We start from the raw sequence: 17067 nt of genomic DNA, 5'->3' as shown, positions 1-17067 counted from the left end.
GGATTCATTATTTATTAAAATGATTATAAATCATTTAACATCATCAATAAGCACTAAGGAAATCATTTTCCCTCACTTTATAAAAAGCTGCAGTGTTGGGAGAGGAATGGAAGCAAGACTCATAACATACAGGCGTGCACACGATCTATTCCTCCCACATACACTACAGTAAGTGGTTTGACACTGGGAGGTTTAAACACACACACACACACACACACACACACACACACAACACACACACACACACACACACACACACACACACACACACACACACACATTGAAGACATGGAGGCAATTCCAGATTATATTTTGACAGACAGGAGCTGATACAATTTTAATCTTATGCAAATCACCCACCAGTTTCCATACATCTTGTGCACATCACTGTTTTCAAGTTCTTTTCCAACCGTTTCAAAAGTATCAATCATTCCTGCTTGATTTGGAATCTGTAGATAAATTGTGTACATGATAGCACCCAAGCTAATTGAAGAAAAAAAAACTGGACATCACAAAGTGTATTTCTCAAACACCACAAAGGATATTTGAAGCAACTGACTGCACATTTGCATGGGAATGAACTCCAGTACATGTAATCTGAAATGATCTATTTCCTATTCTATCCTGTGCAATATTATAAGAGAAGAGTGTGTGATGCAACATTCAGACAGATAAATCTATTTTGAGACAAGGCAGACACAATTTCTTCCCAGACATCAGAACTAAAAGTTCCATGTTAGGAGCAAAGGGAGAATTAACTTTATCTACAAAGCTCACAATCAACAAAGACCTTTTTTTCCTCTTTTCTCCTTTTTAACAATACAATACGAGCATACGTGTTAAAGGCATCAACTTGTGCTTTGCATGATATCCAGACGTAACAGTCTTATTACTCAATAACATAAAACTAATAATGATGCAAGAGATACTTGAAAAAGCTCTTTAAAGCTTTCAGTCACTGAATATGGTTCCATATCTTGTCACTGCCATATTTGAGCATCTGTTTTTGTTTTGTTTTTTGTAATGCTAACAGACAAAAATTCTAATAATAAATATAGAGAGAAAGGTGGTTCACATAGTCACTACAAAGTATATAAATATCCATAACTAATGCAAAACAAAAACCAGCCAAAAGACAATAAAATAGCTTTCAATAACGGATGAAAAATAATAGAAAAATGAGCTTGTGAAGAGCGGAGACAGAATATCAATGAGTTGAGCTTTGTCAGGAGTCCTTATCCTGTCAGACTGTGCCTACGGAGACCCGGAGGCATGAATGTAAAACTGGTTTGGAGACAAATTTGGATATCCTGCAGTTGTGAGAAACTATATCCAAATACCGAAACAGACGGCAACGTCAATATTAGAAAACAATTCAAATGTGGATGTGTCAAGAAAATAACAATTTAAACATGAAATACATATAGTTTATGACACAAAATAAATGCTGCATGGTAAAAGAGAAAGTGAGGTTATTAAGTAAAAGGCCATGGATCTCTCGGACTGTCATGCATGCCAGAGTGCTAATAAGTGGGTTTTTTTTTATCTTCCTTACATAAATAATTTTTTTTTAACATTTCAAATGTACATACAGCCACAAATTACATGGTAAAATATAAACATTATACCAACACAAACACAGTGACCTGAATGATTTTTGGCACACCAGATATCCAAAATCTAGACCGACTGTAGATTTAAACTCAGTTTGGGACAGATTACTTGATCATCAGGATATCTGGTTTTTGGCCATGGTAAGCAACAGCCTATAACAGCTGAAAAAGGCTTAGTGCAAAAAACTAAAATGTTGCAGTACAGCATGCAATGGAACCTGCACTTATACCTGCACGCGTTTAAAATATCTCCTGGCCATAACACATACAACATCAGAGAAACAATGCTCAATAATAACAATTGCTGAAAACTAATCACACCAGTCCCTCAACTAACTAGTATTCTTTAAATGATACATTTTTTTTATATTTTCTGATAGTAGAAAAATAGCTCAACAGCCTTGTTTAACGTAAAATTCGGGATTTGTGTCAATAAGTTTTCACACTCAGTCAAGTAACTCACATGTTCTGGCTGTTCTACAAAGGCCACAGGAACTCTAAAATCCCAAATCTTTACTGTATATATGTCTAAAAACTTCCTTTCCACAGAAACAGGACGGAACCATTTGAGTAACAGAGGTATAGCAGTGACAGACTGCGAGCTGAGTGAGTGGTTCTTTCTGGTGCTCTGAGGAAGGAAGACCATCCCTGTTAAAGTTCTCCAGGTTTCTGGTTGCAGCTGGTGCACACACGCACGGGGTGGTCCCAGCCCCGCGATGGAACCGGCCGACGCTCCGGGGAGCAGTCATCACACACTCCTTGGCCACAGGCACGGCAGTGATGCTTGGACAGTTTGGCAGTGAACTCACGCTGGCAGTTGTGGCAGGACAGGATGTCCTGATCAGGCACCCAATAGGCAGGACGGGCTGCGTCTTTCACTAGACCTGACAGAAACACAGAACGTAAAACTCACGCATTAACAAGCATGTCCTGGTTTTAGTGGTAAGATAACAGTCTGACTTTTACATTTACTTACTACACACATGAATGGGCCACCTCCATCGTGCTTCCCATCCTTGCTGACAAGAAAAGTTTTATGCTGTAGTGTTTAAACTTGAATCAGTAACTTTGCAAAACCTAAATTCTCAGTTATTATCACTTTACTTTAGCGGCTTTGGCTCTGGTATCCATGGAAGCCCTGAAAACGATGACTAAATATGTTTGGTCCACAACCTTTTTTCTATGACTAAGACAAGACGATGATGAGACAGCAGAAAATTCATAAATTAATTAGATGTTTAGAGCAGGGTGTTGTGTGCTGGTAAACACAAGTGTTGGTTATACACTAGTGTTTGTTTGTGTGTGTGTGTGTGTGTGTGTGTGTGTGTGTGTGTGTGTGTGTGTGTGTGTGTGTGTGTGTGTGTGTCTGTGTGTGCTCATGTGTCTGTGTAAGTGTCAGTTATAGGTGGGGGGTGTCTACATGAAACTGTAGCAGGGCAAATTAAACTGTGGCGGTGAACCACAGCAATGGGAAACCCAGTGGTTGAATCGTACTGGTTCAAAATAAATATGCAAATCAGAACATGATCCATGTCTGGATGTATTCATTAAACCGATACCATCAGACCAGATACTTACTGCAAAGCTGCATTCTTAATCACTCAACCTGAGTTTTTCATCAGATAATAAGATAAAATCTTATTTGAAATAAGTATGACTTAAGTGACAAAACATTATTGGTTTTGCTCAACCACATTGACTAAAATATTCAATATAATCTTATGGCTAAAGAAGACTAAATTGTCGACAGTTCTTATTGACTAAAACTACACTAAAATAATTACAGTTTTCTTTGACTAAGATAACACTTAAAACGGACTATTAGTCGAATAGAACTTGACTTAAAAACAGGAGAAGTCTGACTTAGTTATGAAAACCAAACAAGACATTTGACACAGGAATAAGACTAAGACTAAATTTAAAAAATAAAAAAATTAACACTACCCGGAAGCATGTTTCGCATGCGGAAATAAGTCGACTAATTGTGTTGTGATTGGAGCAGACGTTGCTCTGTGGTATTTTTGGGGTGGTGTTGGACGCAGAGAAGTTTTCAGCAGGATATCAGGTTATCAAAAACATATTCATCAGTTAATATAGTAGGAGTATAGTAGCCTTACATAGCAGTATACTACTTTGGTTTTAGATTAAACAAATGATAAAGACATGAACCTGAAAGGAAAATATTTCTATGTAATTCACATTTACTCAACAGAAATGTGTCAGATAGTTGGTTATAAACACCTTCTTAAAAACAAAGTGTAGCCAGTATGGAAGCAACTGAGTCAGAGGACTGCAGTGTACAATTACCTACAAATATTTACAGATGTGTAATATGTCATACCATCAGCCTCTAAATATTCACATCGAAATTTACAAGGTTGAGTATACGACTAATATTTGAGAAGAATGCAAATGGTGGTCTACTGCATCTCATTTGCAGTGAGACAAAGCAATAGATACTAGAACTGAAAGTCTATGTTAAACATTAGATGGCAGAGCACTTGTACATGAAGTGATGCCACCGGTGCATCCTGAAGAGTTTGCCCAAAAACATTTTATGTTCTGAAGCTAGTGTGTTTAGAAGATGTAGAAGATATGCTAATTCTGTATTTATATCTGCTTAATGAAATATATCATTTCTGTCTCTCAGGTGAGTCTCTCTGTAATGTGTCACCAAGCAGGATGGAAATGAACTTCTTAATTTGGATAATTTTTCAGGTTAGTCATTTGATAGGTCATTTTCTTCCTTGAAATATCTGTGACATTTGTAAGATTTGCAGCTTGTGTGCAGAGACCTGTGAGCTTTTTGTAATGGTACAAGCTCTATTACAACTAGGCCATTAGGGCACCACATTTTCCCTATAAGGGAGGCTTTGCTGGCTAGACTCCTGCATTACATCTTTGAAAGTTCAAATTGGAAATAAGACCTTCCTGCTTTTCTTTCCAACTGTAAATAAGAATGATACACCTCTGCCACCAGAGGGCATTGTGTACATACACTCACATTTACTGGGTCATTTGTCCCTGTTACATAACAATTCCCTTTAGGTTTTGATGTGGGAAACACTCACCAAGTGGGATGTCAATAGCAGTGACTACAACCCCTATGGTGTTGGTCACTGCCTCTCCGACCTTCCTGGCGAGCGTTCCGCCTTCTTCCTCCTCAAGCTCTGCCTCAAGAAGCTCTGCTTAAAGACAAAAACCCTTGCTTAACTCAAAGCACACACAAATCTTAAAATGGCTTCATTACACAGACAGGTGAACAACAGGGGACATTTGACATTATAGAGAGTGTGTGTACCTGCGTATGAAGCTCTCTGCTCAAAGCAGATATCACAGACTCTGACAGGGGCAAGACCCCAGCCTCTTTCAGGGACTGGTGCAGCTTTGGAAGAGCAGCCATCACAGAAGCCCTCTCCACAGGCACGGCAGTGATGCTTGGTGTCGTTGTCCTGGAAGACTTCATGACACTTATGGCACACCTTGAGCAGGACAAAAACAATAACAACAGGGGTTGTTATTGACCAGAGCTGAGCTAGATGGAAGAGAACGTATTCTGAGTCTCTCCAATTCTTATCTTGTGACCTGCAAATATAGATTGTGTAATAGGCACAGAACACCACAGACAGTAAACATCCCGTCAGGACATGAAAGTGTTGACTTGGCTGTTGGTGGCGGGTGGCAGAGGGTGGGGCTGTGTGTGTCACTCACCATGATGAGGGAGTTGGGTTTCCAGTAGGCTGGAGCGATCTGATCTGTCAGCCAAGAGGTGACGGCCTTGGCAGGCTTGACACTGAGCTCTGACACAGACTGGGCTACCAAGTTGACTCCATCCAAAAGACGCTGCGCTGCATTGCTATTGTCCTTTAAAAAGCCATCCGACTGCAAAAAGCAGAGACTGAATTTTTACCACAAAAATAGGTAGATAATTCTAGGTCTGCCCTATTATAGATAATGAAGCAATTACAGCCTATATCAAATAATTAGACTGATTAGCTTGTTTCTCTTACCCCTGGCCATACATGCTGGATCTCAGTGCGGACAACTGTATCCACAGGGTCCTGGTTCCCATACCAATACTGACGGCTTCGATAGATCACTCCACAGTTGGGACATTCAATAACATACCTGAACATACATACATAAATGCAAATGTCCAACTTAGTCTCTGTGAATATACAAAAGTAATACATCTGTATCTCAGTGCTGAAGGATATGTAGGTTTGTGTGATTTTAGGTCAGTGTCTGGAACACCAGCGCTAAAATTAGGCTGTGTGAAAGGTAACATAAGCCTAACCCAAGCCCAGTTACACCCTGACCCTGCAGGTCATTCCCCTGCTACTCACCCAGACCAGGCGTATTTGGCAAGACCCATCCATGGAGAGTCTGAAGATGCTGAGGTCTTTGGGACAACTAGCACTTCCTTCCCCCCTTCATAGCAAGCCTGAGGTGTCACACACAGAGCTGTTCACAAGTCATTTTTTACAAGTCCAAGTCAAGTCTCAAGTCTTTGAGCTAGAGTCCAAGTCAAGTCTCAAGTCTTTGAGGGTCAAGTCCAAGTCAAGTCTCAAGTCTCTGGTCAAGAGTCCGAGTCAAGTCTCAGGTCTCTCGCCAACACTAATTCAAATTCAAATTCTGACCTTAGAGCTGTACAATCTTTCATCCTGATCAGTTAGCCTTGCGAGCACCTGCCCATGTCTGTTTTTGTGGTGTGCTGTCACTGAAGTTTGTATGTAAGTATCTGTTTGTATGTTGAGATGCCCTCTCCTGAAACTGTAACCAAATTTACCTTCGGCTATTACCTTGACCTAGACCTTGATATAGGACAGTATGAAAATGTATCAATGGTAGGTTCACTATAGAGAATCTACTCTATGTGATGTGAAGAAACATACACTAAGAATTATTTCAATTCCATAACTGTATTTTCTTCAACAAAAAAATATTTATACATATATATATAAAATGACCATAGTTAACGCAACGTTGTGTTTTTTAATAATTAGTAGCGGAGCCACTAAGTTAGTGGCACTAAGCATAATAAGAGTTGCAGTGGTTTCCTGTCTGAGCTTTCAAAATAAAACCTTTGCTATTGTGCGCTTCTTATTATTATTAACAAACAAATTTGGGGCTTGTCAATTACGGGAGAAATGACGGGAGGGCGGCGGGAGATGGTTTCGAAATATGGGAGAACCAGGGAAAAACGGGAGTGTGAAGGCATTGTATCCAAACGTAATGATCTGAGGCACTCCTGCTGAACTTATCGCACTCGCCATTGTCAATGTCTGATACTGAAGATGCGCGCTTCACACATGGCGCATGCGCGTGGCATGACGTTGGCGTTTACATCTAGCTCAGAGCCAGAGATCATACAAAAAGATTAATGACAGATAAATAATGAGAATAATAATAATAACATGAAATAAAGGTTGTTCGCCAGTCTCGAGCCTCGAGTCCAAGTCGAGTCTGAAGTCACAGTTTAGTGAGACTTAAGTGCAACTCGAGTCCGAGTCGCGAGTCCGAGTCCCCAGCTCTGGTCACACACGACAAATTGATTTAACCTTTGGATTAGTCAGTAATGGCACATGATGAGTAATAACAGCATCACTAGTAAAGAGTGAATGCTTAGTTCTATCTTAGCAACAAAGGTGAACCTCTGGGCTTACCTTACAGGTATAAATGCGATTATCGTACTGAACAGAATAACGACAACGATGCCTCTCCTCATGGCACACTCCTTCTGCTAGGTGGTTCATGCTGTTCTTGCAACCAGATCTGGGATTAAAGTAATAAGTCAGAATTAAAATTAGCAAGAGATTGACAGAGAGATAATAAAGCATACCATTTTATAGAAGTTAATAGGTACTGACCCACAACTGAGGCACAAGCTGGAGCAAGTGAAGTACTCATCAGGAAAAAAGCAGCTGTGAGCTACCAGCTCATCTCCAATTTCTCCATTGAAGCGCTCACTTAATGCCTATAGGGAAATCAAGGACCGGCAGATAATTACATTTAATGAATAAAGTTAAACCTTGAGCATTAAAGATTGAAGAACAACCATCCTCAGTTCAGTATTGGCTTTACAATAACCAGCCAGTCTGAAGCAGGTTTGAAGGTGGCTGATTTTTTTTATCTATATACAGTCCTACCTGCAGGGCTTTGAAGATGACCACAGGGGTGCGTGGGGAACGGGTGGCGTTGTTATCTAGGAGCTGCTCCAGTTTACTCTGTAGGCCACGAAAGTCAGTAGGGGGGCTCAGAGTCTGTGTGCCCCAGTACTGGACAGAACTGAAGGCCTCTGGGAAACGAGAAAGCTTCCTGAAGCGCTCCAACAGCAGCCGATCTACTGACTCGGACGACTTATCTAAAAAAGAAAAACACACACAAAAATTAATGGCAAGATCTGGCTATCGAGCAAAGGTCTATCAGTACATCAGATACAAACAACGGAAATATAAAAGTGCCAAGCATACTTGATAACGCTTAAAATGCAGTTCCTCCAGTTGTATTAAGTTTGTCGTCCCAAGTCTTAAATGCTCATACCAGTGTTCTTTCATGTTTCAGTGGATTCACTACAAATCGTGTACTTCCCATTCTAAGGTCCTAATGTATTTTAAATGTGTTTTTGAGGCATTGACTAGTTTCCATATATTTCTGTTTTTCTATTTTTAAACACTTGAACCTTATTTGAGTGAGAAAATGTATCACTTTCTTTTAACGTGCAATATTTGGGCTCTCTATGCATTTATCAAATAATGACAGTACAGAGATGACAGGAAAGTAGGGGAGAGAGAGACAAGACAGAAAATGATGAGCAACAAAAGCACGTTGCTGGAATCAGACCACGTACATTGTGGTTATGTGGCATGTGTCTTAACTAGCAGTTTTACCGGGCGTGTCACAGCACAGGCTTTTTAAAAATAACCTCCTTTCACATTGCAGCGATAAAGTAACTTGGATAATAAGTAAAAAAAACAGCCGTGATGCTCACTAGTCTCTGCAAGTTTATTCTCACTCTGTAATATATGAAACCGAAAACCTGCCTGAAAGTTATTTTAAAAAGCTAGAATAAATAAAGCATCCACTGGAAATGGTGGAATGTGAACATGAAGTACGACTGCAGCAACAGGACTAAAATATGCAAAAAAATAGGTATGGTCATTCAAGTTTATAACTGCAGCCATAAAAATGCAGTATTTGACTTCACTGACACAGAATGCAGTTTTCTTTTTTTAAAGTCCAAATCATAATGTTTATGCATTTCTCAAAAAGTCAGAATGCTGATTGCTACCTCCAGAGACACTGCAGGCTAATATTTGTTTAAACTGTAATTACCCCTCGCTTTTAACCTTTAAGCACCGCCTCTCGTCCCTTATAGCAATTAAAACTACATTCATTGTGATTAGTCAGCTGTTCTTCTGGGTAAATTCTAATCAAAGGTCCAACTTGTCCAACATGCGCATAACAGATGAATTACACTCCACAAATAAACAGTAGGACTTATGAGTAACGGAACTGTTGAGATGTTTTATCTGAATATGTACCTGAACCAAGCAACTTAGTGTGGACTGTCTCATGGAAGATGACCACAGCTGGGCCCAAGGTGGACAGTGGGACATCCAGGCCACAGCGGGCTGTTGTGGCCTTCAGTTCCTTAGTGAAATGCTTCAAGTAGGCCTCAGAGGCATCCCCGAGGAATTTGAAGAGGTCGTCGTGGAGACGGTCAGCATGGGTGCGGTAGATGATGAGGTCAGAGATGGCGAGCACCTTGAGCAAGAGACGGGTTCTCTGGCCCTGTTTGGAACTGTTCCCAAGCAGACCCTCTGTATCGATGACCACTACTTTATGGATAGGATCAAACGCTGCCCACACACCCACTGTACAGGACTCCTGTGTGGGAGAGGTCTTGAACACTTCTCTGCCCATGAAGAATGTGTGGTTCAGGGTGTGAGATTTGCCCTCTCCCGTGTTACCAAAGATGGACACCACCTTCAGCAGCTGGTCAGGGGGGCAGTTCAACCTCTTTACAAATGGAGCATCATCTTTTATCTGGAAAAGAACAATAAGAGTTCACAAGGGGATCACAAGGGATAATGAGTTCTCAAAATAGCAAATTAAGACATACTCGCAAAAGTGTCACTTTTGCACAACTTACCTGCATTTCCTCATTCTCATCAACCAGGAGAAAACTGGTTATCTTCTCCAGGAGCTTTGCTCTCTGAGATTTGGTCTCATCGACTACTTGGACAACGGGCTGCACAGATGTTTGGACAGAGCTGACCTCGGCAGGTTTTGGTGGTGGAGGATAAGATGTAAGCTGGTGTTTCTTCCTGTTGCCTCCACTGTGGGTGCGTTTCTGACAGTCTTGGCACAAATTAACTTTGCAGTTCTGGCAGCGGACCACAGACCTATGGCGTTTGCCACTGTCTCCATTACCTCCTTTACAGTTGTCACAGTAAGGGACATGCCCTGGACTTATCTGAACCCGCTCATGGTTCTTGAGAGACTCCTGGTTGTGGAGCTCAAGCTCGCAACGAACACACTGCAAGCTTTTGCATTCATAACACTCAAATGCAGCTTCCTCAGCGCCACCACAGGCATAACTCTCTTGACATATTAGACTAGTATTGACTCCCTTTTGTGAAGATGAGCCATGGCCGCTCATCGTTTCTTACAAGGTTAACTTGAATAAAGAGCAGTGCTTGTAGGAGCAGTTTTGATTACAGCACCAGCAATTTACAACAGCAATATGTGATAATACTGACAAGTGAAATGACTGAATGCAAAAAAACAAAAACAAAAACAAAAACAAAATTCAACTTAAAGCAACTGCATTGTGTCAAGGCTGGTGATTCTGACTGTGGCAACAGCTAGAAAGTCTCAACAATACATAGGATGTAACAAATTAATTTTTGCAGTATGAATTCCAAACACTTTTCAATGACATTTAGTCAGTGCAACGAACAGCTAACAGTGAGGCAGTGAAGATGAAAAGCCGTCTCCTTGACTTATGTCTCTTGCAACCAAGTTAGCTTGTTTGTACATCAGAGTTAGATACTGAAAGCAGCACTAAGTACATTACATACACTTCAAGTTAGCTATTAACACTCTAATATGACACACAAATGTGTGCAAGCAGCCAGAACCAACCGAGACAATGAACTCTCCCTGAAAAGATGAATGTGCAAATGTTGATGCTAACAACAGGCTAGCTAGCAAACTGACCCTCAGCTGCTCGCTGGCAAACACGGCAAATTGTTTGGCGTCCAAACAGGAATGCTTTGCTAATGGCGAGCTAGTTTCGACCTACAGTTTCAACTTTTTACCAAACAAAGGGCGTCATTAGTGAGCAAGCAACCCCCAACAGTTTCAGCCGTCCAAACAAACAGCTAGCCTCCAGTCTGTCAACTGAGCTGCAGAGTTAACATATCAACAAAAAACAACAGCCAGTCGATGTTAAAAGCTCGGATATCAGTGCAGACGCTTTAAAATAGGAGAGAACCCAACGTTACTCCGTTTAAAAGTCTTTAAAAGAGTTCCTGTGTTTTAAATCCGTCCGAGCAGTGTCATTGTTTTTGTTCTTCAGCCCCCTCCCTGGCAGGTTTCTCTAGCTACGTTATTTTGTTGCCAGGTCACATCAGCTGATCAGATTATTTTCAGTCACAGGGTCAGAGGAGGGTGAGGCCTGTTGCATTGTGGGAAACGTAGTACCAGCCAGTGAGGCGCTGAGTCGACGGTTTCTGAGCAGCTTCCAAAACCCTTTAATGTTGCCTTTTTGTAATTTTAATGAAAAACTTCAACTTTCCAACGATTACTTCATTCAAACGTAATTAATTACTACTATTTAACATATTAACCTGTCAGTAGCCTATACATGTTTATTATTAGGCACATAGGCCTATTTATTTTATTTTGCATAAATAAACATACTATTATTTTATTTCTCCATTTTAATATACTTTGTCGACAATACACAGAAAGTGCAACAACAAATTAATTGCATATGATTTTATTGTCATATGCACAGAGTTGAATGTTGACTGCAGTGCTGCAGGATTAGGTGTAGTGCATGTAAACAAGTGTGGGAAGTGGTAAACCTTTTGGACTTTTTCTACCTGGGAGTAGGGTCAGGTTAAAAATGCATGTTATTTGTTGTGTACTCTTCTGAGGTATAAAAATGGATAATTAATAAGTAATATGAAATGATTGGATGACCTCTGAGAAAATTAAAATGATCTAATCTGATCTCTTAGTGTGAGTTGATGATGAAAATAAGTTCAAAATGTCTTGATCCATTTTATTGAATATATCAAATTGTAATTTTGCTTTCTAGTCTAATTAATCAGAATTTGATCTTTGACCCTTAGTTTAATAAAGGAAAGGAAGGCGGGTATTTTAAAAGTAACTGCTGGAAACATGTTTCAATATAAGCTTTGGCACAGAGGATGGATTTAAATGGCCTTTGTCTTGTAAACTAGCACTTCAAAGTATCAGCAGGTGACCATTTGTTCCAAATGGCACTTTGTGTTTTCCCTCCATTTCTCCACTGACAGTATCTTACACTGCAGGATCGTCACACTGGATGTTTTCTGATTAATTAATCAAAGTAACTTTCAAAACACTGATTCAAAGAAAACAAAGTTGCCATGAAAGGTACCCTACAGTGCATTTATTACATACTTTAACGCACATAGAACAACAACAACAACATGAACAACAATTGGAACAAACAAAACATGAAAACAATAAGGCCAGATAGGAAGAAAGAATATGCAGAGTTTGATACATAGATTGTCATATTTCTCACAGGATCTTAAGGTAAGATGTTAAGCAGGTTTTAATTGATTTTAAGTCAAAAACTACAAACACCAATCCTTTCTTTAGATTCCAGTCAGATTAATTTGAAGATTTTCTTCCATCCACAATCACAAAAAGTCTTCAATCTCTTAATCAGGTTGAGCTTTTGGGGTTTTGTGCCAGTGTCCTTGTGCTTAATGGCAGCAAATATAGCGCGGTCAAACACATCTTTGAGGTTGTGCTGTGTCAGAGCTGAACACTCCACATAGTCATGAGCTCTGATCCTGCGTGCCAGCCTTCTGACCTGGCTGAAGTGCACTGGTTTGGCTTTCCGCTGGTTCAGATGAATAAGGATGTCCACATTGTGGCAAAGGTCTGACTGAGTTCCCACCAGCACAATGGGTGAAGTTGGGTTACCAGCGCGGATCTGTGGGATCCATTTGGAAGTGATATTGTCAAAGGACACAGGGTTGACGAGGCTGAAGCAGAGGATGAAGATGTCCACGTGGGCGTAGCACAGAGAGCGAAGATGGCCAAATTCCTCCTGTCAAGGATTAAATAGTGAGAGCTGACCAAAAGACTCTGGGGTTTGGTTAAGAAATCATAAAGTAATGTGGGATATTTACCTGCCCAGCAGTATCTATCAGTTTGATTCGTGTCTGAAGGCCATTCACGTGAACCAGACCTGGAAGTTCATTGGATAGAAACATCAGTTTTACTACAGAATCCAGCTGTTGTTGACCTTTAAAGAAATTAACCTTTACTCACCAGTAAACACATCAAAAGCTGTTTGCCTGTACTCGCTGTTGTATCCATTGAAGATGTAGCTGATAATCATGCTGGTCTTCCCCACTGCTCCATCACCCACCAGCATGCAGCTCACTTCTTCCTTCAGTCTGTTGGGTTTATCATGTCTCTGACAGGCCTGCGCCATGTTTCCTCATGTTATTATTCCACCATCCCAGCACTTTGAAACTCCATGCAGGAGTGCAGCATTACTGTAAAAGATGTCTTCTTCTCCCCAGGCCCGTTGGTGCCAATAAAGGGAGGGGGGGACACCTCAATTTGAAAGAACAAAGGTGACCAATCAGATGAGTGATCCCCCCAACACTTTATCTGTTTCCTTTTGATGCTGACTTACATAGTCACTCCCCTAAGACCACTGGCAAAGTTCAGCTGATTTAACCTTTAATGCCATATGATAAAGAAAGTACAGGAACATGCTTTGTAGATCGGTAGTTTGACTTACCTCTCAAGTATGTAAATCTGCAGATGTTAAATTAACCATCGGAAGCGGGACCTTGAAGACACGAGTGATAAATTGACCATGTAGGATATACACGCAGCAAGTGATGCTACTTTCAAAACTGGAGACCCCTTTAAATATTTTGATCTATTTTCAAATATGATTAGTTGGAATTTAATCAAGCTTAGCGAAAACGACAAATACTTGGAAACAAAGGCCAGGGCACACTAATATACCTTTTAGAAATGGTTCAAAAATTGAAATGTTACATGACGTTTGTTTGTTTGTGGCAAAAACCCGTCAATGGAAATCTATTCTGTTGTACACTCACTGCTCCTCGCTGGGTGTCGCTCAGTTGAACTGTAGCCTACTTAATTAATTCTGGCAATAATTTGGTGTAATACCGGTTGTGGTTGACAGGCGGAGCTGTTGCTCTAGCATCAGCTCCTGGTCAACATTGAGTCTCATACGGACGTTATTCCTCATTTCGCACGTTTCTTCAGTGGAGATGGCGAGTGAAACAAGCTGAAACTCGTTCAATTGAGATTTTATATATATATGTATAATGTATAGTGGCACCTGTTGTGTCTTTTAAGCGGGACAGGAATGATTTAAAAAAAAAAAAAAAAAAGATGGGGTTTTTCATTTGTCAGCACAGCTTTCAGTTTTGATGCTGACATCATATTACATCCCAAAACTTAAGTATTCCAGACCTTTCAGATTTTTTTCCAGACCTGTTTGCTACTTAGTTCAGTTGTTTATATGTGCTTTATCTATAAATGCAAGTTTGCTGCAGGCGCTCAAAGGCTGCTTTACTCTCCATGTAAAGGGCAAAGGCTACAGCTGAGGTTGTATTGTTATTGTTAAGCTGTCACCAGTTGCAGTTTATAGCAGAAACTTCATGTGCCATGTTTCATCCTGTCTTTTTCAGGGTGACTGGGTTCATACATACACATAAATAATGGGCTTTATTTATGGAAAGCAAAAAGTTAACAATCCCCTTATGATAAGCATTCCCTCACAGATTACACTCCTATACCACTGCTACTACTCATAATAATGATGTTTAGAGGTTTTTTTATTTATGGATTTTTTTTTTCTTTTTTCTTCCAATCTAAAATGCCAAATTCCTATTGCACCAATGTCTGTGTCATTGCTCATTCTGCTGTTGGCCCGTGGAAGGCTGCAGACAGACGTATTAACTGTGTGACGCATGTTGACACCAGCCAGTGGTGAACTTGACTGAGAGGGTAAAATGCATGTCAGGTTCACACTGTGTACCCTGTTTTAAAAAACACGTTTGGACCAAGACACCAACACCTTGCCATGTGGTGCCTCTTTGACATGCGACTAGTGTGCAAACAGGGCAAAACATGAACAAATATTTTTACTAGACTGCTAGGTTTGTGAAGATAAGAGCTATATAGTTGATGCAGCTGCTATATTTGCCTATGATTAAGCCTTCATAACAGCATAACACAGCATTTCTTGTGCTGAGCCCCAGATGTAAGGTTTACAATAACGATAATCAGATTTTTATTTAATTCATTAACCTCACTACTGTGGCTATATTGCCTGGAGATATTAGGGTTGAGGGTTTCTGGGTTTTTTTATTTCAGTATTCACAATACACTTTTTCTGCTCTGCATTATCACTGCTGTAGCACAGAAGAATTGTACAAGCATTGTAAGATGTGGTTTTAACGTTTTAACGTTAACGGAAACGTTTGCTAGTGAAAATACAGCTTTAAACAAAGTGTTGTTCCTTATCTGTCTGAGCCTGCAGGAAACTCTGCGAGCATTGTGTTGTAAGGTCTCTGCTTCCTGTTTGCCGTGGTTTCTCACTCACTCGTTCTCTTCTCCCTTTCTCTCCCCCTTTTTCCCACCACCTGCGGTGTGACTGATAGAGTTTATTCCCCATGGTAGGAGGACAACATCTGTTCCCCCCCCCCAGCACACATCGTGTTGCCAGCTTGGCTCCCATGCTACACCTCTGTACAGCTGTGACTCACAATGCTGTTCCTTAATCCAAGGTAAATGTCTAACACAGGAAACAGTCTTTAAATATCTCTACATCCAAAGATTCTTTTTCCTGTAACGGCCACTTTTATCATCAAACATCAAGCAGTCAGCTACTCTGCAGTGCTACAAATGCAAATACAAGCTCCCTGCAACTAATTGCAAATGTGTTTGGAAGTTTTGCATGTACCGTAACTTGTGCAGCAGATGTCAGCAGTGCACTGATGGCTTTAACAGTGGCTCAGTGTCTGGAGCTAGTCAGCTGGGATTCATATCTGTTACTATAAACATGTTTTGTGTCTGCATTCTCACGCTTCCAGCAACGTGTGGCTTTGCATGACTAGACATGAAGAAATTTCTATAACAATCCTGACATAGATTTATGGAGGTAATCTGCTTAGTAAGGGTCTCTCGATGTTTGCAGCTTAGGAGAGCCCCCGAATATATAAGCAGTACGCTTCCAAATCAATTCCACTCCATATATGTTTGGTCACGACTGTCTGGCTATGGTGAATTTATTGAAAGATACAACCTAAGATTAACTGCCCGCTTTTCTCAGATTGTTAAAAAGTAAACACAGTAACTCACTCAATTTCCTGCCTCATACAAAATCTGACAACAATAGAGAAATCTGCCAGATAGGTGTTAAAAGATTATGCCACTCCCTAAGCTAGAGATAAGCATGACACTGTAGAGAGGCCGCAAAACAAGTGGCTGACACACAGATAGAGTGATAAACAAGCCATTTGCATAACCTTTCCCGCATAATGTCTGTTTAAGTAGATATCGGCTAGGCTCTTAAGTGGTGAGGATTAGAGCAGGATGGGTGCTTCCATCACACTGAGACCTCATATAATGGTAATGCTTTCCACCTACTTCTTTATTATCTAGGTGTGATTTAAGGGTTACACATAGGACACTATCACTCACTGTGCATGTATTCATTGTATTAACCTAATCTGATTCCTTTTGCAACCTCATGTCAAAGGTCCTGAAATGCTTGCTTGACTTTGACACGAAACATAAATGTGATGGATTAACTTGTCGTTTTGTATTCACTGATGAGGGTGACGTGAATATCAATACCAAATTTCATGACAATTCATCCAGTGGCTGTGGAGACATGTCACTCAAAACCACAAATGTGAACCTCATGATGGCTTAACAGGAACACTCCAAGAATCATTAGGATTCATTTCTGGGAACCATAAATATTTCTTCATAATTCTTTTTTCCATGCCTTACCTATTACTGTAGGTAGCAGCAGCAGAGAGATGACAGGAAATAAGGGAGAGTTAGGGAATACCATGAAATAAAACCTCTCTGCCAGACTCAAACCAGAGATGTTACAGTTCATTGATGGTATATTAATCCCTAACACACAGGGGTGCCC

General features: G+C 40.4%; 2 protein-coding genes across 2 annotated transcripts; both read right to left on the bottom strand.

The window, feature by feature from the left end:
- Positions 1-244: 244 nt before the first annotated feature.
- Positions 245-11204, bottom strand: LOC134000982 (zinc finger FYVE domain-containing protein 1-like). Its single transcript, XM_062440511.1, has 11 exons — positions 9769-11204; positions 9158-9662; positions 7763-7977; positions 7484-7590; positions 7280-7388; positions 5960-6057; positions 5624-5741; positions 5325-5495; positions 4915-5095; positions 4685-4798; positions 245-2497 (listed from the first exon to the last, which is right to left on the bottom strand). The coding sequence occupies exons 1-11, from the start codon at positions 10276-10278 to the stop codon at positions 2265-2267; spliced, it is 2361 nt and encodes a 786-aa protein (XP_062296495.1). The 5' UTR covers positions 10279-11204; the 3' UTR covers positions 245-2264.
- A 1278-nt stretch (positions 11205-12482) lies between these two features.
- On the bottom strand, positions 12483-13392 carry LOC134000903 (rho-related GTP-binding protein RhoV-like). The gene is made up of 3 exons (XM_062440411.1): positions 13179-13392; positions 13037-13095; positions 12483-12954 (listed from the first exon to the last, which is right to left on the bottom strand). The coding sequence occupies exons 1-3, from the start codon at positions 13342-13344 to the stop codon at positions 12505-12507; spliced, it is 675 nt and encodes a 224-aa protein (XP_062296395.1). The 5' UTR covers positions 13345-13392; the 3' UTR covers positions 12483-12504.
- Positions 13393-17067: the final 3675 nt, after the last annotated feature.

This window comes from Scomber scombrus, chromosome 19 (genome assembly GCF_963691925.1).
Source record: "Scomber scombrus chromosome 19, fScoSco1.1, whole genome shotgun sequence".
Taxonomy (NCBI): domain Eukaryota; kingdom Metazoa; phylum Chordata; class Actinopteri; order Scombriformes; family Scombridae; genus Scomber; species Scomber scombrus.
This window is presented reverse-complemented; position numbering and strand designations above follow the sequence as displayed.

What these genes read in the sequence shown, in the direction of transcription:
- LOC134000982 (XM_062440511.1), bottom strand. Translation starts at nt 10,278, where the DNA reads ATGAGCGGCCATGGCTCATCTTCACAAAAGGGAGTCAATACTAGTCTA. An exon ending in ATGAGAATGAGGAAATGCAG is followed by an intron (nt 9,663 to 9,768) that starts GTAAGTTGTGCA and finishes GTTCTTTTCCAG; the next exon opens with ATAAAAGATGATGCTCCATT. An exon ending in GCCAAATACGCCTGGTCTGG is followed by an intron (nt 5,742 to 5,959) that starts GTGAGTAGCAGG and finishes ATGTATGTTCAG; the next exon opens with GTATGTTATTGAATGTCCCA.
- LOC134000903 (XM_062440411.1), bottom strand. Translation starts at nt 13,344, where the DNA reads ATGGCGCAGGCCTGTCAGAGACATGATAAACCCAACAGACTGAAGGAA. An exon ending in AGCTTTTGATGTGTTTACTG is followed by an intron (nt 13,096 to 13,178) that starts GTGAGTAAAGGT and finishes ATGAACTTCCAG; the next exon opens with GTCTGGTTCACGTGAATGGC. An exon ending in TGATAGATACTGCTGGGCAG is followed by an intron (nt 12,955 to 13,036) that starts GTAAATATCCCA and finishes AATCCTTGACAG; the next exon opens with GAGGAATTTGGCCATCTTCG.